General features: G+C 33.3%; 3 protein-coding genes across 11 annotated transcripts in view; 2 read left to right on the plus strand and 1 right to left on the minus strand.

Annotated features, from left to right (window-relative positions):
- The window catches only part of LOC132199823 (nose resistant to fluoxetine protein 6-like), a 96,772-nt gene extending 80,434 nt beyond the window's left edge, over positions 1–16,338 (plus strand). The window contains exons 4-16 of the mRNA XM_059624858.1: positions 12,735–13,007; positions 13,348–13,595; positions 13,652–13,866; positions 13,921–14,006; positions 14,119–14,324; positions 14,380–14,540; positions 14,597–14,765; positions 14,822–15,015; positions 15,220–15,361; positions 15,419–15,608; positions 15,661–15,803; positions 15,861–15,969; positions 16,024–16,338. Coding sequence (XP_059480841.1) covers positions 12,794–13,007; positions 13,348–13,595; positions 13,652–13,866; positions 13,921–14,006; positions 14,119–14,324; positions 14,380–14,540; positions 14,597–14,765; positions 14,822–15,015; positions 15,220–15,361; positions 15,419–15,608; positions 15,661–15,803; positions 15,861–15,969; positions 16,024–16,100 — 2,154 coding nt within the window. The 5' untranslated portion in view covers positions 12,735–12,793 and the 3' untranslated portion in view covers positions 16,101–16,338. The remainder of the gene's footprint in view (positions 1–12,734; positions 13,008–13,347; positions 13,596–13,651; positions 13,867–13,920; positions 14,007–14,118; positions 14,325–14,379; positions 14,541–14,596; positions 14,766–14,821; positions 15,016–15,219; positions 15,362–15,418; positions 15,609–15,660; positions 15,804–15,860; positions 15,970–16,023) is intronic.
- LOC132199826 (NADH-cytochrome b5 reductase 2) lies at positions 16,339–19,647 on the minus strand. Its single transcript, XM_059624863.1, has 6 exons — positions 19,510–19,647; positions 18,379–18,577; positions 17,644–17,762; positions 17,378–17,582; positions 16,792–16,986; positions 16,339–16,735 (listed from the first exon to the last, which is right to left on the minus strand). Exons 1-6 carry the CDS (start codon positions 19,537–19,539, stop codon positions 16,563–16,565), a joined length of 921 nt encoding a protein of 306 aa, XP_059480846.1. The 5' UTR covers positions 19,540–19,647; the 3' UTR covers positions 16,339–16,562.
- A 326-nt stretch (positions 19,648–19,973) lies between these two features.
- LOC132200848 (hemicentin-2) overlaps positions 19,974–27,181 on the plus strand; it is a 182,593-nt gene continuing 175,385 nt past the window's right edge. For 8 of the 9 annotated variants that reach the window (XR_009442208.1, XM_059626592.1, XM_059626594.1 and 5 more), the window contains exon 1: positions 21,781–21,969. Coding sequence is in view for 7 of the 9 variants with exons in the window: in XM_059626592.1 (XP_059482575.1) it covers positions 21,921–21,969 (49 nt within the window). In the remaining 2 variants the exon portion in view is untranslated. Of the gene's footprint in view, positions 20,228–20,746; positions 20,917–21,780; positions 21,970–27,181 lie in introns of those variants that run through there. The other variant, XM_059626598.1, reaches the window with a different exon arrangement.

The following is a 27,181-nucleotide window of genomic DNA, read 5'->3' on the forward strand; positions in this document are numbered from 1 at the left end:
ATACCGAGAATTTTTATCTGCTGGGTGATGGAAAAAAATTCTGATGCATCATACTCCTTTTGCTTGATTCGTAGCTGCACCAGCACTATAAAGTTCGTTATCAGTGCCATATTTATCTGCAAAAATAAATTTTTTGTATCTAATATTGTGATCTTTAAAAGCAAGGCTTGCATGAAAAAGTGATCTTCTGTTAATTGCAAAATATCCATCAAGAGAAACTGCTGGGAAAAATGTCAGCGTCCGGGTCAAGAATTTCAGCATCTAAAAATTAGCAATAAATTTTTTATTCCATGTATCCTATTTATTCAAATACAACCAATTTTTTTGCAGGTCGGCTCAAATTAAGTAATTTCGTTACTTCCACAGCTTCCATCAAATCTCTCTTTAACTTAATATTTAAACATAAGAAATTAAATTTTTTAAATTAGCCATTAGCCATTACTCGTTGTTGGGCGCTTTCTGATTTCATAATAATGAACAAAAGTTGACCATAGGCGACCACAATCATGAACACAATAAAAGTTGCAATTACTGGCTGGTCCGAAGATAGATAAATTGTAAAAAGTTGGAGAGTAAACAACAATACTGTTAAGCAGCTGGTGATGATCAATGCTCCAATAAAAAATGTAAAGCAGTTTCCTGAGAAAGTTGATTAAATACAAATTTTAGCTTAAAAACTTAAAATTGATTCTTTTAAATTTGATCCAATGAAATATTACCAAGTTGATGACATGTGCCTGTAATGAGACTGTGCCACACGTTGCGGAATTTAAGGACGGCTAGATCGATGTTATGAAACAAAAGTCCCCTTTCCAGTTCGTGGGAGTTCATCATCTTTAAAAAAAAAGATCAATAATAATATTAATAATATGAGACTGAATCAAATACCCTGTACGCCTGCAGTATTGCGCCTGACGCTTTTGTTGAAGAGCTCAGGGAAAATGCCCAGAAAGAAAAACAAATCAAATTCAAGCTTGTCCCAATCAAACGTAAAACTGTTTCACTTTTTGGAGTTAATTTTGTAGAGAAATACAAGTCACTAAATATGATAAATGTAAAATTACAAATCAAAATAATTATCAAAATATTTGTGTTCTTATTTATCCCATAATTGATTTGCCGATAATGTGTGGCAAATATGGCCTGAAATAATTAGAAATTATCTTCTTGACCTCAGCATGCAATTGATAAACTTACATTTAATTTATCCCATTCATTTAAGAATTTCAAAACATCCTCCCATTTTAGAATAAATAGAATTGGAGACATTTGGGGTAATATAAGAGCGGTGAGAAAAACTGAGAAGAGCAGATAACTGGACTCGTCTTTTTCAATAAACTATATAAAAAAAGTATTAAATTTATATTATATTTATAAAAATAAAGGCTAGATTAAACCTTCACTACAGCCACGCAGTACAGAGCAGCCATTCCAAGCTGCACAGAATTAAATAAAGCAAAATAAATCGTGCTCCAGCTGAATGTTTTGAACACCAATTTTTCAGTTTTCTTATCAACTGAAAATGGAAGCAACCCGAAAATTGACGTGATTTTAAAAAAGCGTCGCATTTCTAAAGAGAAACCTTCCATTCTCATTGTTGTTTCTTCAACTGGATATTACTGAAGTGACAGCTTGTGATGGACATGTTAGGCACAATGATAATCAATATCAATATTTAATATGGTGATTCCATAAAAAAGAAATGAGTTGGGCATTTATTAATGAAAGAGTATTAAACATTTTTTTAAAGAATACTTATTATTCTAATGCATGACATGTATAATTGCATTTAATTAAAAATCTCCTATTATTTGTATCTGGTCCGTGATTGTGAAAAATTCTGAAGCATTGTACTCCTTCTGCTTAATACGTAACTGCAACAACACTATAAAGTTTGTTATCAGTGCCATATTTATCTGCAAAAAGGAATATTTTTGTTAGCGGAAATTAGTTTTGATTCATCAACGGGAAATGCGAAACTTGCATAAAAAAGTGATCGCCTATTTATTGTAAAGTATCCGTCAAGAGAAACAGCTGGGAAAAATGTAATTGTCCGGCTGAAGAATTTCAACATCTGAAAGCATAAAATATTAAATTTTTATTCTGACCTCAATGGATAATCAAATACTACCATCTTTTTCACAGGTTTACTCAAATTAAGTGATTTTGTTACAGCCATGGCATCCATCAAATCTCTCTTTAACTTGAATTTTATGGTATAGAAATAAATTTCTTTTTTTTTTTTTAATATTTATTACCTGTTGTTGGGCGCTTTCCGATTTCATAATAACGAACGCTAGTTGACCATAAGTGAGCACAATAGCGAACACAATAAAAGCTATAATTGCTGGCTGATCGAAAGATATGTAAAGAGTAAAAAGCTGAAGAGTAAACATCAATACAACGATGCAGGTGTTGATTATCATTGCTCCAATAAAAAATGTAAAGCAGTTTCCTGAAAATAATATAAAGTGATTTAACTGATAAAGTGATAATTTGAACATTAATATTTTTGTAATTTGAATTTTTTCTTATAATTTTCTATGCATGTTATTGTTGCTGATTCTTCTTCCAATTGTTACAATAATATTGTTATTGATTCGTTCGTAACTCGCATGAGATATTTTCTCAAGTCAAAATGAAATTATAAGAAGTGTCTACCTAGTTGATAGCACGTGCACGTAATGAGCTTGTGCCACACATTGCGGAATTTAAGGGCGACTCGATCGATGTCATGAAACAGAAGTCCTATTTTGCATTTGTGTGAATTAATCACCTTTATCAAAAGAAAATTCATTAGAAAAATTTTCAAGCTCTATCTAATTCTCATTTCACCTTGTATTCTTGCAGTAGCGTGACTGAAGCTTTTATAGCGGAGCTCAGCAATAATGACCACAAATTAAAGACCATCGATTGAAAGTATAAACCTAACAAACGTAAAAATGTTCCACTTCTTGGATGTAATCTTTTGGTTACAAACATATCAACAAGGATAAGAAGTATGGAAATAGCAATCATTAAAATTATTAATCTATTCGTTTTCTTCACAATGCCATTGTCGATTGGCTGAGAATGTGTTGTTACTTGCCGAAGAGAAGCCTGAAAAATTTAGACTTGCATAACTTCATGACTAACATGGAATATCTTTTTAACTTACACTTAATTCATCCCATTCATTAATGAGTTTCATAATATCCTTCAATTTGAATATAAATAGAAGTGGAGACATTTGAGTTACTACAAGAGCGGTCAGAAAAACTGCGAAGATTAGATAACTCGACTCGTCTTTTGCAATGAGCTATAAAAATATAATAGCAGTAAACTCTACGTAAAGTAAAAAAGTATTTACCTTCACTGCAGTCACATAGTACAGTGCAAGCATTCCAAGTTGCACAGAATTGTAAAGAGTAAAATAAATTGTGGTCCAACTGAAAACTTTCAACTCTAATTTTCCACTTTTGTTATCAACTGAAAATGGAAACAAGCCCAAAATCGATGTCATCTTAAAAAAGCGTCGCATTTCTAAAGAGAAGCCATCCATTTTCTATAGTTGTTGTTTCTCCAATTGGATATTGTGAAGTGACAGCTTGCGATACAAACAATGATGATCAATATAAATTATTTAATATTCAAGTTCCATCAAACAGAATCGACACTAATAAAAGAAAATCAATATTTTGTGGAAGGATAATTTGGATTCTAATGCATTACTAACATTTACAATTAATTAATAGGCGTTCAATTAAAATCGTGGGCGATTTTTTTTTTGAAATTGTGCAATTTAATTTAATTAATATTAATTCTAAAAAATCGTAGAATAAATATTTTAAGCTGCAATAATTAAAAGTCCCCAAGTATTTTTATCTGGTCCGAGATAGTGAAAAATTCTGATGCATCATACTCCTTTTGCTTGATTTGTAGCTGCACCAACACAATAAAGTTTGTTATCAGTGCCATATTAATCTGCAAAAAATATAATTTAATTAAAATTTTAATTTATTTGATAATTTATTGTAAAACTTGCATAAAATAGTGACCTCCGATTAATTACAAAGTATCCGTCCAGAGAAATTGCTGGAAAAAATGTGAGTGTCCGGCTTAAGAATTTTAACATCTAAAAATAGAGATTAATACAACTTTCTATAAAAATCGCAAGTTGTAGTAAAACCAATTTTTTTGCTGGTTGACTCATATTAAGTGATTTGGTGATTTCCATAGCTTCCATCAAGTCTCTCTTTAACTGATATGAAATCAATACAAATTCATTATTTTTTTCACATAATATCTCTTACCTTTTGTTGCGTGCCCTCTGCTTTCATTATAATGTAAAATAGTTGAATGTACGAGATTGAAATCATGAACACAATGAATGCTGTAATCGCTGGTTGGTTCAAAGATATGTAAAGTGTGAAAAGCTGAAGAGTAAACATCAATATAGTCATGCAGTTGTTGATAATCATTGCTCCAATAAAAAATGTAAAGCAGTTTCCTAAGAAGGAGGCATAATATTATTTAACTATATTTTTAAATTTTATAATTAATTTTTCGTTTTGTACATTATGTATTATTTGAAGTTTCTACCTAGTTTATAGCAGGTGCTTGTAATGAGACTGTGCCACACGTTTCTGAATTTAAGGGTGGCTAGATCGATATCTTTAAAGAGGAGTCGCATTTTCGTTTTATGGGAATTCATCATCTGTTTTAAATAGTAAATGAGAATTTAATTAAAATTAAAACAAAAATGCTTATTCAAGTACCTTGTACTCCTGCAGTATTACGGCAGACGCTTTTGTTGAAGAGCTCAGCAAATAGGACCACAAAGAAAAACTCATCAAGTAGAAGCTTGACCCAATCAATCGTAAAACTGTTTCACTTCTTGGATAAAATCTTGCAAGTAAATATAAATCAACAGAGGTCAGATATATGCAAACGAAAATCAAAAATATTATAATTCGATTGGTTTTCTTAATGATTCCATAATCCAATTGCATACAATTTTTGCATAATTGTCGCAATGTAGCCTATAAAAATTACAAAATATATGTATGTGTGACCAGCATAAAATCAATTAATTTATATTACACTAAACTTGTCCCATTCATTAATGAATTTCAAGATATCCACTAATTTCGGTAGAAACAAAATTGGAGACATTGCAGGCAACACAAGAGCAGTCAGAAACACTGAGAAGAGCAGATAATTAGACTCATCCTTTTCGATAAACTATAAAAATAAAATAAAAATATATGTATTTATCCTAGATAGAAAAAAAAATTAATTTTATACCTTCACTGCGGCCACGCAGTAAAGTGCAGCCATTCCAAGTTGCACAGAATTATAAAGAGTGAAATGAATCATGGGCCAACTAAAAAGTTTTAACTCTAATTTTCCAGTTTTGTTGTCGACAGAAAATGGAAACAAGCCCAATATTGATGCCATCTTAAAAAAGCGCCTCGTTTCTAAAGAGAAGCTTTCCATTTTTAATAAACTGTGGAATAAGTGACTCTACTGTGACGTGAAAGCAAGTGATGTGTCGCTGTTATGCATTGACGAAACGATAATAAATTGATTATTTTTCTACTAATAGCATTATATTATGAATGTGTGACATAAAAATATATCAATATGATTTAATAGGTTTTGTGTGCTAACAATAAGAGCTATTTTAGGAGCAAAACTCACAAAATTACTATGCGGTTAGTTAAATTAAGAAGTTTTTTTTATTAATTATTTAGAGTGGCGGCAGCATAAATCCTAAAAAAAATTCATTTCGACTTCTATCATTTTTTTACATATTGAATTTAACCAAAGCACTTACATATGTTTGGATTAAATTATCTTTTGAGTCGATTTGTATTTTTATCGATCAATAGACCTTATTTCGCTGCTATACAGTTTCGGAAAAGTAGTCTTGATATAGATTAACTTTTTCAGTCAATAATAATTGTCGTTATGACCCATGAAATAAGAAATGGTATTAATTAGCAATTAAAAGTCTCCAATAACTTTTATTTTCTCTGTGATTGTGAAAACTTCTGAAGCATCGTAGCCCTTTTGTTTGATTCTTAGTTGCAACAAAACTATGAAGTTTGTTACGAGTGCTGCATTTATCTGAAAAATAAAAACTTATGTTGTTTCATATTACTTCAATATTATAACTTGCAATGAAAAGTGATCTCCTGTTAATTGCAAAGTATCCATCAAGAGAGACAACTGGGAAAAATGTCAATGTGCGGCTGTAGAATTTCAACAACTAAAAATAAAAACTATTAAATTGTAAATATTTTTATGAATCATTATTAAACCATTTTTTTCGCTGGTTGGCTCATTTTTAGTGATTTTGTTATTTCCATAGATTCCATCAAGTCTCTTTTTAACTGAAGCTTAAAATTGCAAAACGGAATTATTTATGCTAATTTATTTCACCATTACCCTTTGTTGGGCACCCTCGGAGATCATTATAACGTACATCAGTTGACCATATGCGATCGAAAGCGTAATCGCGATGATTGATATATTCAAGGGCTGGTTGGAAGATATGTATAGTGTGACAAGTTGAAGACTGAATACCAATATATTGATGCAGGTGCTCATAATCATCGCGCCAATAAAATATGTAAAACAATTCCCTAATATTGATTGAAAAAAAATAATAATTATAAAAAAAATTAACTTGATTTCTCTCTACAATAATTTATTATGAAATTTTTGTTCTCATAAAAAGCCAATGAAGAATAGAAGATAACAAAATGATCTCACCTAGTTGATGGCACGTGCAAATAATGAGACTGTGCCACACGTTTCGGAATCGAAGGGCGAATAGATTTACGTCTTGAGACAAAGGTCCCATCCCGATTTTGTGACGACAATTGATATGCTTGTTTCAAACAATATATTAGATACGCACAACTGAATAAAAACATTATCTTAATACTTTGTATTCCTCCAGAACCATCGCAGACGCTTTTGTTGAAGAGCTCAGCAAAAATGACCATAGAGATGTACTCATCAAATTGAAATTGAAACCAATGAACCGCACAACTGTTTCACTTCTCGGATAATATCTTGCGCGTGAATACAGATCAGAAATAAGAAATAACGAGGAAATAACAACCCAAATAATGATTAATCTGTTGGTCTTTTTAATTAATCCAAATTCGATTCGCTTAGTGGTCACTTGTCGAAAGTTAGCCTAAAAATAGCAATTATAAAAACGCATGCCAAGTGAAAATTTACATATTTATACTTACGATAAATCTATTCCATTCATTTACATGCTTTACAATATTTTGCAAGTTTGGTAGGAAAAGAAAAGGCCCCAGAAGTGGTACAATAGCACTGATGAGAAAAACCGACAGAACTAGGGAACTGGACATGTTGTTTTGAATAACCTAAGAAACGCAGCTTAAAAAGCATTTAAAACACCGATTTGATTTTACTTTTATGACAGCCATTGCGAACATTGTACCAAGTGCCATTTGGAGTCCATTATATACACAAAAATAAAATGTGATCCAACTAAAAAGTTTTAAATTTAGTTTTCCCGTGTGGCTCACTGAAAATGGGAACAGGCCCAAAAACGACGATAGCCTAAAAAAACTGCGCATTTCCAAAGAGAATCCTTCCATTTTTGATAAGTGTGATATTTTTGAACTGGATATTGTGAAGTGAATGCTTCTGGTGAACAATGACAATCAATAAAATTCATTACTATGCTGTTTCCGGCTGTTTCCATCAAACACAATTGAATACATTAACACACAGGAATATCAATATTTTCTTAAATTAGTACTGCGAATAATCGCCTTGACGTGGAATTACGTTCCGAGACAACCTCGTTGTCTCGGAACGTAATTCCACGTCAAGGCGATTAGTCGCTGTACTAATTTAATTATTTCCCTTTCGAGTGGTTTCTTTGGGTTTTAAATTCTCAATATTTTCTTATTAATTATATTTTAATGAAGTAAAAACACATTTTATTTTTGGTTGTTCTATTTAACACCACTTTTATGCACCGAGTTTTTAGTATTTTTTCCAGAATTTTTATTGTTCACGGACAAATATTGTAAGCTTAAAATACTCCAAGTATTTTTATCTGGTCTGTGATTGTGAAAAATTCAGAAGCATTAAACTCTCTTTGTTTGATTCGAAGCTGCAGCAAAACTATGAAGTTTGATAAAAGCGCCATATTTATCTGGAAATAAATCAATTTAACAAAATTTCATAACATAGGATAAAACTTGCAATGAAAAGTGATCTCCTGTTAATTGCAAAGTAGCCATCAAGAGAAACTGCTGGAAAAAATGTCAGTGTTCGACTAAAGAATTTCATCATCTAAATTTGTGTGAAAAGATAAAAACAATCGATAATTAAATAAATTCATTATGCCTATAAAATTCAACCATTTTTTTCGCAGGACGACTCATTTTAAGTGATTTTGTTACAACCATTGCTTCCATCAAGTCCCTCTTCAACTAATATATTTAAAAATTTGAATTATATAAACTTTTAGATTATTTGTTTTAATTACTCTCTGTTGGGCACCCTCTGAATGTATAATAATGTACAATAGTTGACCATATGCGATCAAAATCATGAGCAAAATGAAAGCTTGAATTTCTGGCTGGTCCAAATATATATAAATTGTAAAAAGTTGAAGAGTGAACAACAAAACAGTCATGCAGGAGGTTATGATCAATGCTCCAATATAATATGTGAAGCAGTTTCCTGTGTAAATAATATCTTATTAATTTTTTTTATAATTACAAATCAAATATTATAATGAAATGCTATTCATTATCGTGTAAAAGTATTAGTTTATTAATTTGTATTTATCTGAAATAATTAAATGTGTATTTTGTATATACCTAGTTGACGGCAGGTGCATGTAATCAGGCTGTGCCACACTTTGCGAAATTTAAGGGCATCTGGATCGATGTCATGAAACAATGCTCGCATTTTGGTGTTGTTTGAATTAATCATCTTTTTGTAAAGAAATCAGTTAGAAAAATATCTAAAATCAATCTAGTTCATTGAACTTATATAAATTACCTTGTATTCCTTCAGTAACATGGTTGAAGATTTTTTTGCAGAGCTCAGCATTAATGACCAAAGAGAAAATATCATCAAATTAAAGTGTGCCCCAACCAAACGCAAAATTGTTTCAGTTCTCGGAAGAAATCTTGCAGAAGAATACAAGTCTAAAAAAGTGAGTAATATTGATGCAACGACCAAAATCAATATAGATCTATTGGTTTTCTTAATTATCCCATAATCGACCTGCTGAGAATTCGTGTTCACTTTTCGTAAGGCGACCTTCAATTAAAAGAAATTAATGCTAACGAGGATTCTACATCAAACATATACATTTAATTTGTCCCAATCAGTGAAGAATTTCAAGACATCTGTCAACTTGGGTAGAAATAGAATTGGAGACATTTGAGGTATTAAAAGAGCGGTCAGAAAAACCGTGATAAGCAGATAATTCGACTCGTCTCTTTCAAAAAACTAAATCCTCATGAATTTGAAGATTGAACAGTACAAATTGTGTTTTACCTTTACTGCAGCCACCGTGTACAGTGTGGCCATTCCTAGTTGCACGAAATTATATAGAGCAAAGTAAAGCGTGGCCCAACTATAAATTTTAAACTCTAATTTTCCTGTTTTGCGCTGTCAACTGAAAATGGAAACAATCCCAAAAAAGCCGTGAACTTGAAATAGCGCCGCATTTCTAAAGCGAAACCTTCCATCTCTAAAATAGATGTGTAGCTTGCGCCTCTGGATATTGTGAGGTATTGATACTCTTATATTGAGCAATAAGGAGGCAATAAAAATTGATTATATGTCTGCAGATTCCATTAATTTTGCTAGGAATTTACGACATTAAATATATCTTTTTCATAAGTTCATGCCCAAAACAATAAAATTATTGCTATACATTTCGATAATCATTTTGCAAATGTTATCACTGAAGGACCTTTTAAATTTTTTAGTATTATAATGTTATAATAATTTTTAAGAACAGCAATTAAAAGTCTCCGAAAATTTTTATTTTATCTGTGATCGTCACAAATTCCCAAACATCATAGCCTTTTTGCTTGATCCGCAGTTGAAACAATACAATGAAGTTTGTTAAAAGTGCCGTATTTATCTGCAATGAAATAATCATATTATCATGAACAATTATGTTGTGTAAACAATTTAACTTGCAGTGAAAAGTGATCTCCTATTCATTGTAAAGTAGCCATCAAGTGAAACTTCTGGGAAAAATGTCAATGTTCGGCTAAAGAATTTCATCATCTAAAAATTAAGAAATAAAACAAAGCAGGGGATATTTTATTATCCAACAATTTTTTTTGCTGGTGGACTTATTTTAAGTGATTTTGTTATTTCCATAGCTTCCATCAAGTCTCTTTTTATCTAAATTTTATTAAAATTATTTTTAAATCTTTAAGATTTTTCACTTTATTACCGTTTGTTGCGCGCCCTCTGATTTCATAATAACGTAAAGTAGTTGACCATATGCAACCGAAATAATGAACAACATACTCGTTAAAATTACTGGTTGGTTGGCAGATAGAAATAGTGTGATGAGTTGAAAAGTAACAATTGATATAGTCAGGCACGTGGTGACAATCAACGTTCCAATAAAATATGTAAAACAATTCCCTGAAAAAGAAAGAGAAAATGATCGTCATAAACCCACTTATATCCTTAGCTATTTTTCCGTGTGATTAATTAATCATGAAGTTAATATTTTCATAAAAATTAAAATGAATAATTTAAGGTAAAATATAGTTCACCTAGTTGATAGCACGTGCAAGTAATGAGACTGTGCCACATTTTGCGGAATTTCAAAGCGACTAGATCATCGTCTTGAAACAAAAGTCCCATGCTCAATTCGTGACGACAATTAATTGCCTAGATTCAAATCATGCATTAGCAAAACTAATAAAAAAATTAATACCTTGTATTCCTCCAGAACCTTTGCCGACGCTTTTGTTGAAGACTTCAGCGAAAATGACCACAGAGATAAACTCATCAATTTGAAGTGAACACCAATCAAACGTAAAACTGTTTCACTTCTTGGGTGCAATCTTGCGTTGATGTACAGATCAGAAATGAGAAGCACCGCTGTTATTAAAACTAAAATAATTATTAATCTGTTTGTCTTTTTAACTATTCCATATTTAATTCGCTTTTTGGTTACGTGATGAAATATTGCCTAAATTAATAACGCAATTAAATATTCAGTAACACATTAATAAATTTTATTACTCACTCTAAATCTTTCCCATTCATGAAAGTATTTTAAAATATCTTTCAAGTTAGGTAGAAAAACAACGGACCCCATTTGAGCTCCTATGAGACCGATGAGAAAAATTGACAATGTAAGGGAATTGGATATGTCGCTTTCGATTAACTGCGGAGACGCATTCACGCATTAAGCCAACTTCAAAATATCAACAAAGGTTTTACCTTTAATGCCGCCATAGTGTACAAAGCACCAATTCCCATTGATATTGAATTGTAAAGAGTAAAATATAGTGTGACCCAACTCAGAAGTTTAAACTCCAACTCTCCAGTTTCGCTCACTGAAAATGGGAACAAGCCCAAAATCGCCGTAGTCTTAAAAAATCGCCGCATTTCAAAAGTGAGTCCTTCCATTTTTTGATAAGACGGGATATTGTGTGGTGACAGCGGGTTCATTAGCGTATACAATGGAAGATATATTAAATATTGATTTATTTTCGATCATTTAGGAAAGAGTTGTATTTCGCAACTGGGGCACGAAAATTCAATTTGAGTAAATTTAATATCGCACTATTGCCTATAAAATTAAATAATTGCGCCACTTCCAAACCAAAGTTCAGTCAGAGTGGGTTTAACTAATATTTTATTCAATGTGAAACAATTTATTAAATTATTTCCATTTTAAGTATCAATTTAAATTTAATAAAAAGCATGAACAACAATTTTTGCCAGAGCCTTTGTTTGCTCTGCCATATTATTTAAATGGCATATTCTTTCACGTTTTATTTGTAATTTAGTAAATTAGATTTATTCGAAAAAACCATTTTTGGTGGTCGTAAACCTCGTCACATCCACAATTTGTGCTAAAAAATTCAGTTTCAGATTTCAGAGGCAGCTAATTTTTGTATTCCCTTGCTTCGAAAACTAAAAACAACCAAAAGTGGAAAACTTAACAAAAAGCGCATCTTGAATGCTGATGAACTTCAGAGAGTGCACCGCAGTAGTTGTCATTAAAAACATGAGAATTAACAATTCACTTCCTGTAAAATAATAATAATCACAATTAGTTGTACAAAGCGGTTTATTTTTAGTTCAAAAGATAGATATGTGATCTTGTATTACAAGTTCTCCCACCAGCAATTGAATACACCTTGAGACTGCACGTCCACGCAGAGGTCAAGAGTCTAGAATTTTCCAAGAAAAAATGGTGATAATTCGTCAAAATTAATAAAAATAAATAGCATCGTCGGCCGTGGAGGGAAAATCCTTTTATATCCATTCGAACGCAATTATATTCGTCCGAACCGGAGTTTGCAAATGCAAATTGAGCTCCGAGAGCTGGTTTTCAAGTTCACGGAAGTAATAATAAGACGAGATGAGATATGCGCGCGGCGTATGATCCTGAGTAATGCAGACTTGCTAGGTGCAAATATGTAGCTAGTCAAGGTGTACCGGATGGCGAACCGCGAGTGCAATTGCAGGAGAGCCGTCGTGGCCTGCACTTCTCGCTAGCGCTGTCCGACACGTCTCGCATGCCGTCATGCACGGGCCCAAAACTTTGTTGTCCGCGCTGATGCTGCTGGCCGCCGCCACAGTTGGTGCCCAAAATGACGAAGAGAGTCCGGTCTTCGGAGCTTTTCTGGCGCAGTCCATGACGGAGGCCCACGAGCACACGGCGGTCAGGAGTTTGTGCGCAAATTACACCAAGCTGTACCTGCAGGAGCTCAAGAAATTCACTCTTTGGGCCGTGCTAAGTAAGTTTTTCTGAAATCACTTATTTTTTTGTTCATATTTAAAAAAAATTACATAGATATCTGAAACTGATCAGAAAATTTCATTTTATAATGAATACATTTTTTTTATTCAATTAAAAATTAAATTTATACCAGGTCAGATAAATATAGAAAATAATTATTTTGCACATTTTTAATGGACTAATTTTTATGGATTCTATTTCATTTTATGATTCTTCTTTTTATAATTTTGAATTTAATTTAAATTTTAATTTGAAATGACTGTAACGTTAACGTTATCTTTTTTTATTCTCCATATAAGTGTGCATAAATTAAACAAGCGAAAATTGCAATCTTGCAGTGTACGACTCGACTGCAAAAGTGCCTGACGGCGTTTTGAGCGGAAACGTTTACCAATTCGGCCACTACGACGGTTGTCTGAAAATCAAAGTGGATTTGGGCGACGGCGAAGGATTCAGAGGCAAACATTGCCTGGCAAAAATCAAATTCGAACCCAAACCCGAGACCTACCCTGAATATTTCCTTCCGGCCAAAGATCCTTTCCGAATGGAGTTTGGCGCCAATGAAAGCGCTTGGGAAAAGTTCAAAGTAATATTTGATAAAAATTTAAAAAATTTGTTATAAATTATATTATTTTTTAACAGTACACAGGAGATTTGAGGAAGCAGCGGCGAGACGCGATTTACTGGGGCGTCTGCGTTCCGTCCGTGTGCAATGCAAAAAGCGTTGCCGAAGGAATAAAAAATGCAATCAAACCTCTGCAAGCCAGCATTGGCGTCAATGCCAATGTCGAACTTGACGAGACCAACTGCAAAATCTATCAACACGAGACTTTTGATGAGCTTGACATTTCTTATGGGTACATTTAAAGAAATAAATTATTTTAAACTTTAATAATAAACATTTTTTTCAGGTCTTTGTTGCTGACGTTTATTTTGTTGGTGCTTATTTGCACCGCAGTTGACACCTACACTGCGTATACTGACAAAATTTGGGATAGTAAGTTTAATTTTTGAATTTCGATAAATTAGTATAAAATTACTTCAGGATGAGAAATTAATTTCTAAAATTCTCTCATTGACCATTTTTTATTTTAATTTTTCAAATCTAGGTTTAGGAATAAGACTTCTGCGCTCGTTTTCGATCAGAGCCAACTGGATGGTCTTGGTCCAAGGCCCCGCGCCGCGAGACCACGACGCCGGTGACCTGAGATCAATTCATGGCATGAGGTTTTTCTCAATGCTGCTAATCATCATGGGCCATCGCTGCATGTTCTCTTTGGGAGGCCCACTTTTCAACCCCGAACTCATCGAGCAGGTTAATAATTTAATTTTTTATTTTAATTATTTGCTTCAATCGAATTTTTTTTTAGATTTACACATCAGCGGCAAATATGATTCTTTTGAACGGCACAATTATTGTCGACACATTTTTCTTGATCAGCGGGTTCCTTTCTTGCTACCTCATGTTGATAGAGCTTGACAAAAAGAGGAAGGTCAACGTCCCATTGTTGTACGCGTACAGATACATCAGGTAAATAAGAGATCAATCTGCGTCGGTAGCATTGAAAGAGACTTTTGCATTCACAGATTAACTCCGGTCTACGCCATGGTTGTTGGGTTTTACGCAACTCTTTATCCGAAATTGGGCGATGGCCCCATGTGGGACCAAAAGGTCGGACTCGAGAGGGACAGGTGCAGGGCCAACTGGTGGGCCAATTTGCTTTACATCAACAACTACATCAATGCAGAAAATATGGTTAGTGCTTTAGATTTGATTGGAATTAAATTACTATTTTAATTTAATTTTTTCAGTGTATGTTCCAATCGTGGTTCATAGCTTGTGACATGCACTACTTTTTGCTGTCGCCCCTAATTATCTACCCTCTCTGGAGGTGGCCCCGACCTGGCAGAGTCCTACTCTTCTCTGTCACTACCCTTTCGGTAATCATACCTTTTGCGGAGACCCTGTTGGGAGGACTTGATGCGGTTCTTCTTCTTTTTATGAGGTTTGTCAACATGAATTTATAAAAAGAATTAGCTAAATTAAATTTATGAATTAAATTTTAAAAGTACAAATACTTAAAAACAATGGTGAGATTTCAGATTTAACAAGTAATTTAAAAAATTAATTTTGACAAAAAAGAGCTAATTCTGCGTAAATCCATTTGGCTCAAGTTTGTCTGAATTTAATTAATGACATTTTATTTCAGCACACTGGCTGATCCAGTTTCGAACATTACATTCCGTTCGATTTACATCCCCACGCACACCAGAGCAGCTCCTTATTTCATTGGAATGCTTTGGGGTTACGTTCTTTACAAAATTAGGGCGGACGGAATCAAAATCAACAAGGTAATTTTTTAAAAACCAAAATATAATTTAAATAAAAAATTATTAAACTATTTTTAGAAAATTGCTGCAGTAAGTTTTGTTTTCCTGCACTTTGTCGCGTTCGGGTGCATTTTCGGCGCATGGGCTTTCTACATCCCCGACATTCCCCGATCGGCCCTGGAGAAGGCCCTGTACGGAGGACTGCACAGAGCAGGCTGGGCGATTTCCATCGGATATCTTATCGTTTCCTGTTCGCTCAATTTGGCTGGTAAATAATTCTCCCTTTCACCGTCAAAATGAGACTAAAAGTAGCTTTTTAGGTCCATATCGAGCCCTTCTGTCATGGAAGCCGTTGGTGCCTTTGGGACGACTGACTTATTGTGCCTTTTTGGCCCATTCTGGCGTGCAAATGTATCAATCTGCAACCATGCGAGTGCCTGAATACATGACCTACTTTAAAATGGTAAATTTAATTTAAATCGATGAAATGGAATTAAACTAAAATGAGAAATCTTTTTAGTACTGGATGACTTTGGCAGACATTTCTTTCACCTTTTCTGTTGCGTTGGCCATTTACATGCTTTTCGAAGCACCAGTGACTGCGCTGCAGAGAATAATTTTCAAGAAAGGTAAATTTATCTAGAAAAAAATCTGTTTTTTGATAAAATAATCATCTTTTCCAGACCGAAAGGATGTGAACCATGATCAATCGCCAGTGACAATTGTTCAAAACGACATCAGAGAAACATGCAGAGCGTGAAGGGAATCAAGAAATTATTATATTATTATTAAATTATAATTTGTCAGCTCAAAGAATTCCTAGCATTAACCTAAGTGTCAAGACAAATCTGTGATTTTGTCGTAAACTGTCACAAGCCTCATCTCTAGTCTCCTGTTCAAATATCTAACACCTCGATATTTATCTATGCCATCGACTCATTAACTTGGTTGTTAACAATGTTAAAATGTTGTCTTCAACTAAATTAAAATTATATTACTTTATGAAACAATCGTCTTTTATTGTGTCAACCAGGCATTAATTATTTGGCCACATCATTTTTTTTTTTTATAAATAATTCAGAATGTTATTTTCAAACTAGTCAACATTGTTGTGAGTCACAACAAGAAAACACTGATCTCGAAAATAAACACCAACATCAATAAAAATGCAATCGTTGAATTGTAAACAAAAAGGCACAACTTCCGCGTTAGATAAACTGGCTTAGTAGGCAAACCTGTTGTTCTGGTCGTAGCCCAGTTTGTCCAGGTTCGGGATGCAGGCAAAGTTGATCATTGGTGGGGGGCCGCACATCAGCACAAGGTTGTCCGACGAAGGTGGGAACAGGTGCTCCTGGATCATCTCAGCAGAAACAAAACCGGTGCTGTATTTCCAGGCTAAAAATGAAAATCAATTATAAATGCGAAATTTTGTTGATAATTGAAGAACTAACAGTCGGAGGCACGGTCAACGGTGAACCACAATTTGAATTGGTTCGGGTGCTCCTTTGCAACTTGCTCCAGTTCGTTTCGGAGGAGGATGTCATCTTCGGTCTGGTTGGCAAAGATCAGGCGCATTTCAGTTTCGTCTTTGGGGTCACGAGTGATGTGACGAATCAGCTGCAGCATCGGAGTGATTCCAGTGCCACCTAAAATAGAGCATATCTATTAATATTTAATAAAATGAAAAGCGTTTCTTCTCTTAGATAAAAACTAAATTTGTTTAAGTTCTAATTAACTTTTACATTAGATAGCAATAAAAAATGCTTCAATATAGACGTAATTTAAATAAAATAATAGCAAAAAATAAAGTTTCCTATTTTACAATACAAAATTTATCAACTGACCAGGTGCGAATCAAGAATTTTTGTTAAAAATTACTGAAAATTTCTACAAATGACAAAATATGAAGAACAAGTTGTTTTGTTTTATATTAAATTTTCCAAAATCAATAAAATTTACAGAATATCATTTTGATACTCATGTAATTCTAATTTAATTCAATTTAAATCAGTTAATTGAATTATTAACAAAAATTACCAGCAATCATCGACAGTTTCTTAGCCTTGTGGACCACAGGCTCAGCACGAGGGGAGGGTTTGATGGCAAACTTGCCTCGCCCTTCATACACCAATCGGCCAGAAGGACCCTTGACGTCAATGGTGTCTCCAATTTTCATCTCGTTCAGGTGTTGACTCATCTTGCCGCCGTCAGGGAATTTAGGGTTGACATTGCGGTGATAAACCTGGAATCGAAAAATCACTGTAATCCAAAATATACATATTTATAGATAGGAATTAACTGACTTTGACAACCAAGTCAACAAAACCTTGGTCTTCGTCGCTGCTGACGGGTGTGTAAGGACGAGGCACGAAGCTTCCGTTGATTGAGGCAGACAGGTAAATGTGTTGGCCAATGGGCAGTCCTGCAAATACATGGAAAAACAATTAGATAAACTTGTCTCACAATCAAATGTCTTTTAATATAATGTTAAAATGGCTGCATAATGAAATGCAACTTTGGAGCCGAATATATTTTGAATAATACAGAATAAAAATAGATTTGAAGAGAATTTTTAAGAATAAAAAATAATATAAATTTCCTTTTTATTAATTTAGGCCAAATTTCTTCACAAAATCCTATATTTCACCTTTAAATACTCCAATTTATCAAAAATTCTGCTTGATTATTTACTTTTTTTCTTCCAATTCTTGAGTACATAGGGATGCCTTTTTATTTATAATTATAGAATCAAATTAAATATCTATGTTCATGTTATGAACATATAGAAAAATTGCACATGAAATTTAATAATTTCAGTTAAAATAAAATTCCCTCAATTGCCCTACATTTCAACTCATTGACCTTTAAACTGATTTTAATCAATAACAGCAAACTCGTCACTAAGTAAATTTAGCTTATCACCTCAACTACATATCTGGCGCCTATGATAAAAATATTATGTTATAAATCACGTCTCACTTCTGCTGATAATCAGCTTTTTTGTTTTTAGAAAATTTAAAAGCAATAATTTTAATTACCTAGAATGTGTTCGTCTGAAGGTAGAGCAAGACGGAAGCGTTTGGTATCATGGCTGATGTCCTCCTTCTCGATCAGTTTCAGAGGATACTTGGTGTTGGGGTCTAGAAGGGTCTTTTTCTGGGTCTTCTTTCGACGACACAGAATGTTGACGATGACCACAGTCACGGCTACGACGGCCACGCCGATCAGGATAGGCACCTGAAAATTAAAAATTTTAATTAATTATATTTGGGCAAATCAAAAGAAAAAGTTAAAAATGGAATAATTACAGCAGGGCATGTCATGGTGCATTCAATGGGAGAGCTGGGAATGAATTGAAGTTGAATAAGCAATTTATTAGTTTTGCAAAAAGCAGCGCTGACATGAGGTCAGCGAGTTATAGTAAGGCATTGAAGAAGAAGTTGTGGGAAAGTGTTGACAGAAGAGGAAACGTGCATGTTTTGTTATTTAAATAAAAGAGTCATAATTTTTATGTAAATTCTGCATTAGAATAAAATTAAAAAAAAATATATTTTAAGAAATTTAATCATAATAAAAGTAAAAAGTTTTTATAAAATATAGAGAAAAGTACGATGAATAAAAGGCAGAATGATGCAATTTTTGGGTGGAATAGAAATAATTATAAAATAATAATAAACACAAATTGACTAGAAATACCAAAAAATTACACACATAATTGGTCCAAACCAACAAACTCTTAACAAATATTTGCCCAAAATTACTAAAATTAACACACAGATCTCACCTTATCGACCATACTGGAATACTCTATGAAGCAATTTATCGCAAATTTCAGCCCAAGAAATCAACAACTGGAGTCTCGGCGCTCGGCGGTGAAAATTTTCGGTGCTCCTCTCAGACGGACGAAAGCTGGAGGGACAAAACGGGAATGAATCTTACAGCACAAATTTCCCAACAACGACACAAACAGAATAAAAAATTAAAAATATATCATCGCTTAATTTCAAAGATAAAAAAGCACAATCATCATCTTGGAAGAAAACGAAAATTTCAAGGTGAACACCCTGCGCGAGCGAAAACAAGTGTTGACAGGAAACAACAGGATTTTTGCGGTTAAAATCGGAGGCGAAATCAAAATTCAAAGCAGAATTAAGCTTTTGATAATTTACCTGGCCACCTTCTTGATTGTGTTGCAGCATGGAAACCGAGTGATGATTATTTTCGCTACCGAAAAATTAGAAAATTCGATTCCGACCGACTTGGCCAAATCTCCAGCTGGCCAGGCCACACTCGTGGTTTTCCTTTCCGGCGCGTGCGCCTCTTGCGGTGGAATTCTGAAGTAAGGTTTAGTTCGGATCTTTGCCACTTTTGCCTATTTTATAACATTATTTTATTATTTTTAATTATATTTTATAATATTAAAAATATTATTACTTCCGCTATCTGTGTATTTAAATTTAAATTTAAAGTCTTGTTTTGTTGGCACAATTGTTATTCCAGCAGTTCCAGTGCTCTTCCCGCTCTGCCTGTCTGCAAAGAGTGCAAAGTGCAGTTCCTGCAGTAATCTGCGGAGTCGTGTGTGAATATTTCTTTGTGAAAGACTTATTTTCCTCAAAGGAAAGTGCGTGTTGTGGGCCGTTCGTGAACAGAAACAATTGGAAATCATAAAGCCACGGCCGAAGATGGGGAGATTCGGGCTGAAAACGCTTCTGCCTGCTGTGAAAAGTTTGTGCCGATCGAAGGAATTCCTCTGCATGTCCTGTGATGGTCGGTGAGGACCGGGGGGAAGAGCAGGCGATCGGTGTGGCAGGAGCCGACCCTTCGAGAACCCACGAAGGTTTCGTCAAAGAGGACCTCCACCGAAGAGGACGATTGAAATCTGCACAGGTAAATCTCTTGTTTTTAGTGTCATGCCAAGCAAGACAAAGTCTTTGTCTGTACCTGTGTCCAGCTTTATTAGTGGTGCATATAAAGGCACCGCACCCATTTTATTTTCATTATTTTTTTTTTTTTTGCATTTTCGAGTTCAACTTTATTAAAAATCGAGATGACGAACAAAGCTTAAAATTAAATAAAAAGATTATGAAACGACTTGCATTTTTATAGGTTTTTGACATTTTAGGTTTTAAAGATGATTCTATCTGGCGTAATTTAGTTTTAACTTTTTATTTCTTTTCATTTGTGCTGCAAAAAATTAAAGAAAATATTTATCTATTTTTTTTGTGTTAATTTATTTATTTATTTAGAACGCATTAATATGATTTTTCGCCCAAAATAAGTCACAATTATTACGTTTTAATATAATTATGCATTTTTTCCTTCAAAATTTTGAATAAAATGCATATTTGCCAATGAATTCAGTCACCATTGATAATTTATCCTTAATAAAACAATTCGAATTTTCAGTCGGTGGAACTTCAGATTCAGAAGGCTTGGAGGGACTAAGGCAAGACTAGATCTAAATTGAGGGGAATATTTTGAAGACAGCAGCCCCCAATCCAGAGGGCAAACCCCATCATCATCAGCAGTCACCCTGGCCAAGACAGCAGCCAAAATTCGCGACCGCTTCAATTAAGGTCAGTGTTTCTTTTTTCAAAATAAAGTATAATTATTTACCATACTTTTGCACTTTTGATGGGTCAAGAACACATGCGTGGGTGCAAAATACCGATGTCTCTGTGACTGCGCTGGAAATCGATTTTATTTAATTGTGCGACTTTTCTTTCTATATAAATAATGTAGAAATTTATTTTTGCACTTAATTCGAACACCATATTTATTAAAATTCACATTAGGTTCCCTTCAACAGATTGAGAATATGTCAAAGGTTCCAATATAAAACGATAAAAAAATTAATTATTCATTTAATTTATTTTCTTGCAACATGAAATGGACAAGTCACATTGGGAGAAAATTGGCAGTTATTCCGAAAAACTGGACGTAATTTTAATTTTTAACATTTAAAGTTAAATATTAGCCTCAGTAGAGACCGAGGGTGACGAACGAGATGAGAGTTTAATTTCAAACATTATTACTCGGATTTGTTTGAAGAAGTTGACACTCGAGGAGATGATCATGGAAATGAAGAGATCGGGCTTTTCCTCGTTGCAGAAAAATTGTTTTTATCCAAAAACAAATGGCTCTACACCACATATTATCATAAAATTAAACTCTTAAAACCAATAAATTCATGAAAAAGTTTAGTACTCAAATTTATTGGTTTTAAGATTTTAATTTTATGTTAAAATGTGGTGTTTTTACAATTTTGCTGATTTTTTGTATTTTTCTTGCTCATGAAAATAAAAAACAATTTTTCTGCGACGAGGAAAAGCCCGATCACTTATTACTCGGGTTTGCGATAGATGGCAGCGGCGTCGCGAGTCGGGCTGTGGAGCGGCGCAAGTTGGCGCAAAGCGCGGGTTCGGCAGGCGGAGGAGCGGCTGACGCGGCTCGCGGTCAGGGTGCATGCATAGTCTCGTCTCGGCGTGCTCGCTCGCTAGCTGTGTTCCGCGCGGTGATACAAGTGCAGTGCTTGCTGACTGTGGCCGCCGCTAAAGGACACTTTTCGCCTCCTCGCACCATGGGACACTTGAAGATTCTGCTGCTGCTCAGCGTTGTCCTCTGCCACGGTAAATTCATTTGCTTTTCCTTCCGTTTTCACCGCGTGTCATTCGATATTTAGACGAAAAATGGCAAAAATACGACGAAATATATTTTGCTGTCACTTTTACCGGAAACGTGATAAAATTAATTCGTTTAAAAATTAATACACCAACAAAATCGTGACGGATATTTTTTTTTAACTCGAACAATGTAAAAATAAAATTACAATCGATAGAAGCAAAAGAAAAATAAGCTGTTGATATATTTTAATGAAGTTTTTAAAAATAATTAAAATTACTCTGTCCGTAATTAATGCTAAAAATATTTTTTCGCATTCAACTTTGAATGAAGTTAGGTGATTTTTAAGTTATATTTGTGATTTAAACTTAATTGATACACCTGAATCTATTAAATATATCGGCTATTTACAGTTAAAAAAATTAAAATTGATTTTAAAATTTCTAGTGTCTACTGTAAAATGAACTAACAGACTTTGAAGTCTAATCAAAATGCAAGATTATCTATTACCACTTAATTCAACCGCTAAAATTAAAACTTCATTATTAATATCACTTTCAATTAAAAATGTATTTTACGTTATCACCATCTTTATTTTTATTTTTTTGCAAATAATTTTTTAAGAATGTAATGAGAGTTATAATGGCTTGAAAACTACTCTCTTTATTAAAAAAAAATAATGCGAAATGGCGAAAGAAATTTTTCTTCCAACTGAAATATGTAAAAAAAAACTGAAAATTATTTGCTGCGTATGCTAAATGCGTGAAAAATCATGCTTGAAATTTTCTTTAATAATCAGTATCATTTATTTGTCAAAAGAGAAACAAGATTATATCCTTACTTGCTACTTTTTGCAGGGAAATTTTTCGTTTTTACTGAATTATTATTTTTAGCATGATGAGTAAATTTTCAATTGGGCTTTGCCTTTGTGAAATCTTTTACCAAATTGAGCCTTCTATTAATTCGATTTTTCATGAAATTCTCCTGTTGAGTGTCGACTTTCCTAAAAAAAATATCGAACATTATCATTTTGAATTGCGTTCCTTTTTGGTTTAATCAAAGAGACAACATTTCATTTAATTTGCTATCACCGTATTTAATTAATTAGCGTTAATAATCATCTTTAAATGCTCATTTACTTGCTTTCCATGGCTTACAAAACAGTTGACGCAGCAGATATTCTTCTCGTGTGTATTCAGACGCGAGCAATTAATTTCTCACGCAACTCGGCAGATTCCTGCTCTGGAACTCAATCAAACATCTCCGCAATATTCTCTCATCTGCATTTTGACGCCCCCTCTGCGTATCAATATTAATTTGAATAATCCAATCAACGGTGTATCACACCTTGCAAATAATTTCTCCAAGCTTCACCCTCGATTATTATTATTAATTTGGAGAGCAATTCTGAGATCTAATTTAGGCAGGGGCGAGTGTGTTGACCAAGCAAGCCCTGGACAAAGGTATGCGTTGGCAAAATACGGTGCGAAGGGTGAAAATGTATCGGCACCACTTGCTGCGGTGCTGGCTCGACTGGCCAAATATTTACCCTCACTCGATATCCTTGCATCAAGTAGAAAACGGCCCTTGACAAAATTGTCTGCAAAACCGGAACAGCCGCAAAAGCCAGAAATATGCGCCGCCCGTGAATATCTATGGCCGAGCTAAAAGCTTTTCGGTCGCAATTTGATGGCGCAGTTTTGGAACACACGGGCTAGAGAAATATTGTGATTCATTTAAAATTTCAATATAATTATGAAGCTTTTTGCATTATATCGATGAAATTTATTACAAGGATACAAAAATATAATTTATAACATCAATCAGACATTTGAAATAAAGTTAAAAAAAACAGTCAAATTTATTGTGATTTGAATTTAAAGTCGGCTTTCCCGGTTTTGTGAGTTGATAAAATGTTTAAGAAAAATCAATATCCTACTCTCATTTCAACTTCAGCCTTAAATTCATGAGCCGTGAAATTATTTTGACAAGAATTAGTTTGAAAATCAATCTTTTTTTTTCTTCCAAATTACAATTTTCCAGGAAAAATTATTTAAAAGTGAGTTTTTTTTTCACAAAACGATCTTTAACAAAAAATTTGACAATTGAATTCGCGAAACGCTACCACAAAAATAAAATTTATTGTTTCATTATTTTCTAATCAATGCTACTGCTAAATTTCATCAAATAGTTTTGTATTTCACAATTCTGTAATTAATATTACATCGTAATTTACATTTGTACCAACATATATCCTCTTTGTTTGTCACAAATACACATTTTTATAGCAAGCTAAACCAATATCAAACGAGATTTCATAAACAAAATTTTCACATATATGTCATTGAAAAATCTCGACACAAAATCCAATGAAATTTCAAATCGAGATTTTATTCCTGGAACTCCCCAAATTAATATTGGAACCTCACCATCTAAAGCAAATACAAGACCTTTTCCTTTTCTCTTCCTGCAGGCAGTCTTGGTGCGCCTCTCTTTCTCTCTCTCACTTTTAATTAAACACAAACAAAATCGTATATTATTTCAAACGCGACCGCAGAGCTCCGGTGTGGCTGGGCTTTAGTCTCTGGAAAGCCTGCTTTTCTCTCTCTTTCTGCTGACGGAGGACACATTAGAAAAGCGCCAAATTCCTCCGCGCACGTATAAATTCATCACACACATAAACTGCTGCAAAGTACACTCTAACGAAATTAGTTTGTACATTTTGGATTTCATAATTGCAAATTAGAGCGCTTTGTGTTTTGATAAACATAGAAAACAACTAGATTTCCTGCTCACACCGGTACAGATATTAATTAACTTGCTGCGAAGCTAATTAACACTCAAACTTTCGGACACTTTCGGATAGTGAATTGTTATTTATTGCTCTGTGGCCTCGGACGTCCTGCTTTTGAACGATGCGCGCGGCCAAACAACGTGGAATTAACAAGTAGTTTGTTTGGAGCTCGTGATGCGAAATTGTTCTATTTCAATAACGCACTTTCGCTGTTAATGAATAATGGACAGGACCTCCCACACGTGTAATTTCCTTTGCAAACTAACACATCCTGTGCAATATATAGATCTGTTGAGTAATGAATGTTGCCAAACAGCTTAAATTTTCTATATGATGAAAGAGCCGTAATTTTTTTTATTCATAAAGTAGATATTAAACAAAGGTATGGATAAATAAATTCCTTTATTTCAAATGATTTCAAAATTGATCAAATTTAGTGCTTTCAAAGCTAAAGATGAAAAAGACTAATAAAGGAATAAATTATTATCAGAGAAAGCCTTTAAAATATGATTTATTTTAGTTTCTATAAGTTTCAAATTTGTAATTCAAAATGATGTGAAATTAATACAAATTAATAATTGTGGTTTCAATTAGTTTTGATGGTTTTGAACTCCATCAGAGGAAAACCCCTAATTAATGATATGTTTACGTTTTGTCGCATAAATCAACAATTTCGCACATAATTTATCAGTGATTCTGCGTTTGGCTGGGCGATTTATATGGAATCAATTGACCGTAAATTGCAAATTAACGATTCGTATTAATATGCGGTTTGAAATGGAAAATATTCGCCAATTATCATGCAATTTGCTCCTGATTCAAAAACATTATATTACGCAAACCTTTTGGAGTGGGCGTCTCTGACGAAATGGATCTCTCAATCACGAGGCCATAAATCAGACGCATCCTTCTTTCTTTCTGCTTTTTTTTTTATTCTCTCGAAGGCGCGCGCTCATGTGTGTGAAAAATAATTGTTCTCGTTCGCCGTGCAGACGCGCCGAGAGTTCCACAAATATTCGGTGTAATTGTCTGTCGGTCGTGATTTCTCGAGCAAACAGGGCGGAAGGCGGTGCAGTGTTTTGTGTGTCGCGCGGCGCAGGCCAGGGGTGCTCCCTGAGCCTGAACGGCCGGAAGCCCCACCGTAACGTTTTAATATTTGGGATGCCCGGCCTGATAATATATTAAAGCATCCACCGGTGGCAAACAGGTCATTGCATTGTGCATTGTTTACATAACCGTGCGCGGCCACACTATGCATGCATAGCGGTGGAGAGACGAGGAAATGATAAGTTTTTTATTGCCAAATCACTAAAATAAGCTGATTGAAGAATGTGAGCATTTGAAATTTAAATATTTTAAATCTAAATATAAAATTTGGTAGTAAAATTTCATCTCCATATGATATTGGAATGATTTTTTTTAAATCAAATTCATTCAAAAGTACAAATATCAAAGTTAATATGGCAATTGCAGAATAGTATTAAATTTGTCGATAAATTTAATATTTCCACATTCTTATTTACACGGGACACAGTCTTTACATTAAAGCTGATATTAAGAGCTTTAATTATACTGGAAAATCCCAAGACGATCGAGTCATTTAACAAACAAACTGTTTAAATATTGGTATTCTTGGATTTTGTATTTTTAACATTAAAATTAGAATTATTATTTAATTTAGTTAATTTTTTACTAAAATTTATTATGCATGGGATTGATTGTTCAAAGTGCACTTTTTTTAATTTCTTAGTTTATTTAAAAAAATATTATATCCAAATGCTGGAAGCTACAAAAAACCTCTTCGCGCACAGAATTAATAACAGCAAAATATACACAAAATAATATATTTCACGTTCTAACAATATCAATTTTTGTTGGAAAAATGATACAAGATATAAGATGGGAATTATTTTTTGTAATCAAAATTCATTCAAAAACAATATAAAAATTAATTACAGAATATTATTATCTTTGTGGAAAAATTTATTATAATTTACACTGGAGAAAAATGTCTTTACAAAAAATATAATTCTATGAGCACTAATTGAAATAAAAAAAATCCTGGCGGAAGTTTGTTTTTAGACAAAGTACATAATAAATATCTTAGTGATAGTTTTATTTAAAAATTTTCATTTTTAATAAAGTAAGATTTTCCAAAATAAATGTTTTTCAACAATTTGTTTGTTAACAATGTGATGTAAGAATTTGCACAAATAAACAACAATAAAAAAAATATAATTATAATGATAGATAATTTTTTTTTAATTTTAATCTTTAATAAAGAAAAATATTTAAATTAAAATTATTCATCTTTATTTAAACTAAAATTTTATGTACAAATATGCAATTCTTTTTAATAACTTTATCTATTGAAAAAATTATGTATTTTTTATGTTCAAATGAGAGCTAAAAAAAAAACTCTTCAC

This window comes from Neocloeon triangulifer, unplaced genomic scaffold, assembly GCF_031216515.1.
Source record: "Neocloeon triangulifer isolate White Clay Creek 2 clone unplaced genomic scaffold, ASM3121651v1 ptg000014l, whole genome shotgun sequence".
NCBI classification, from domain to species: Eukaryota; Metazoa; Arthropoda; class Insecta; order Ephemeroptera; family Baetidae; genus Neocloeon; species Neocloeon triangulifer.

Excerpts from the sequence above, each read along its gene's own strand:
- LOC132199826 (XM_059624863.1), bottom strand. The coding sequence starts at position 19,539 with ATGCTGCAACACAATCAAGAAGGTGGCCAG. Across the intron at positions 18,578-19,509 it reads ACAATCAAGAAGGTGGCCAG|GTGCCTATCCTGATCGGCGT; the intron begins GTAAATTATCAA and ends TTTAATTTTCAG. Across the intron at positions 16,736-16,791 it reads CGTTGACCGTGCCTCCGACT|CCTGGAAATACAGCACCGGT; the intron begins GTTAGTTCTTCA and ends TTTCATTTTTAG.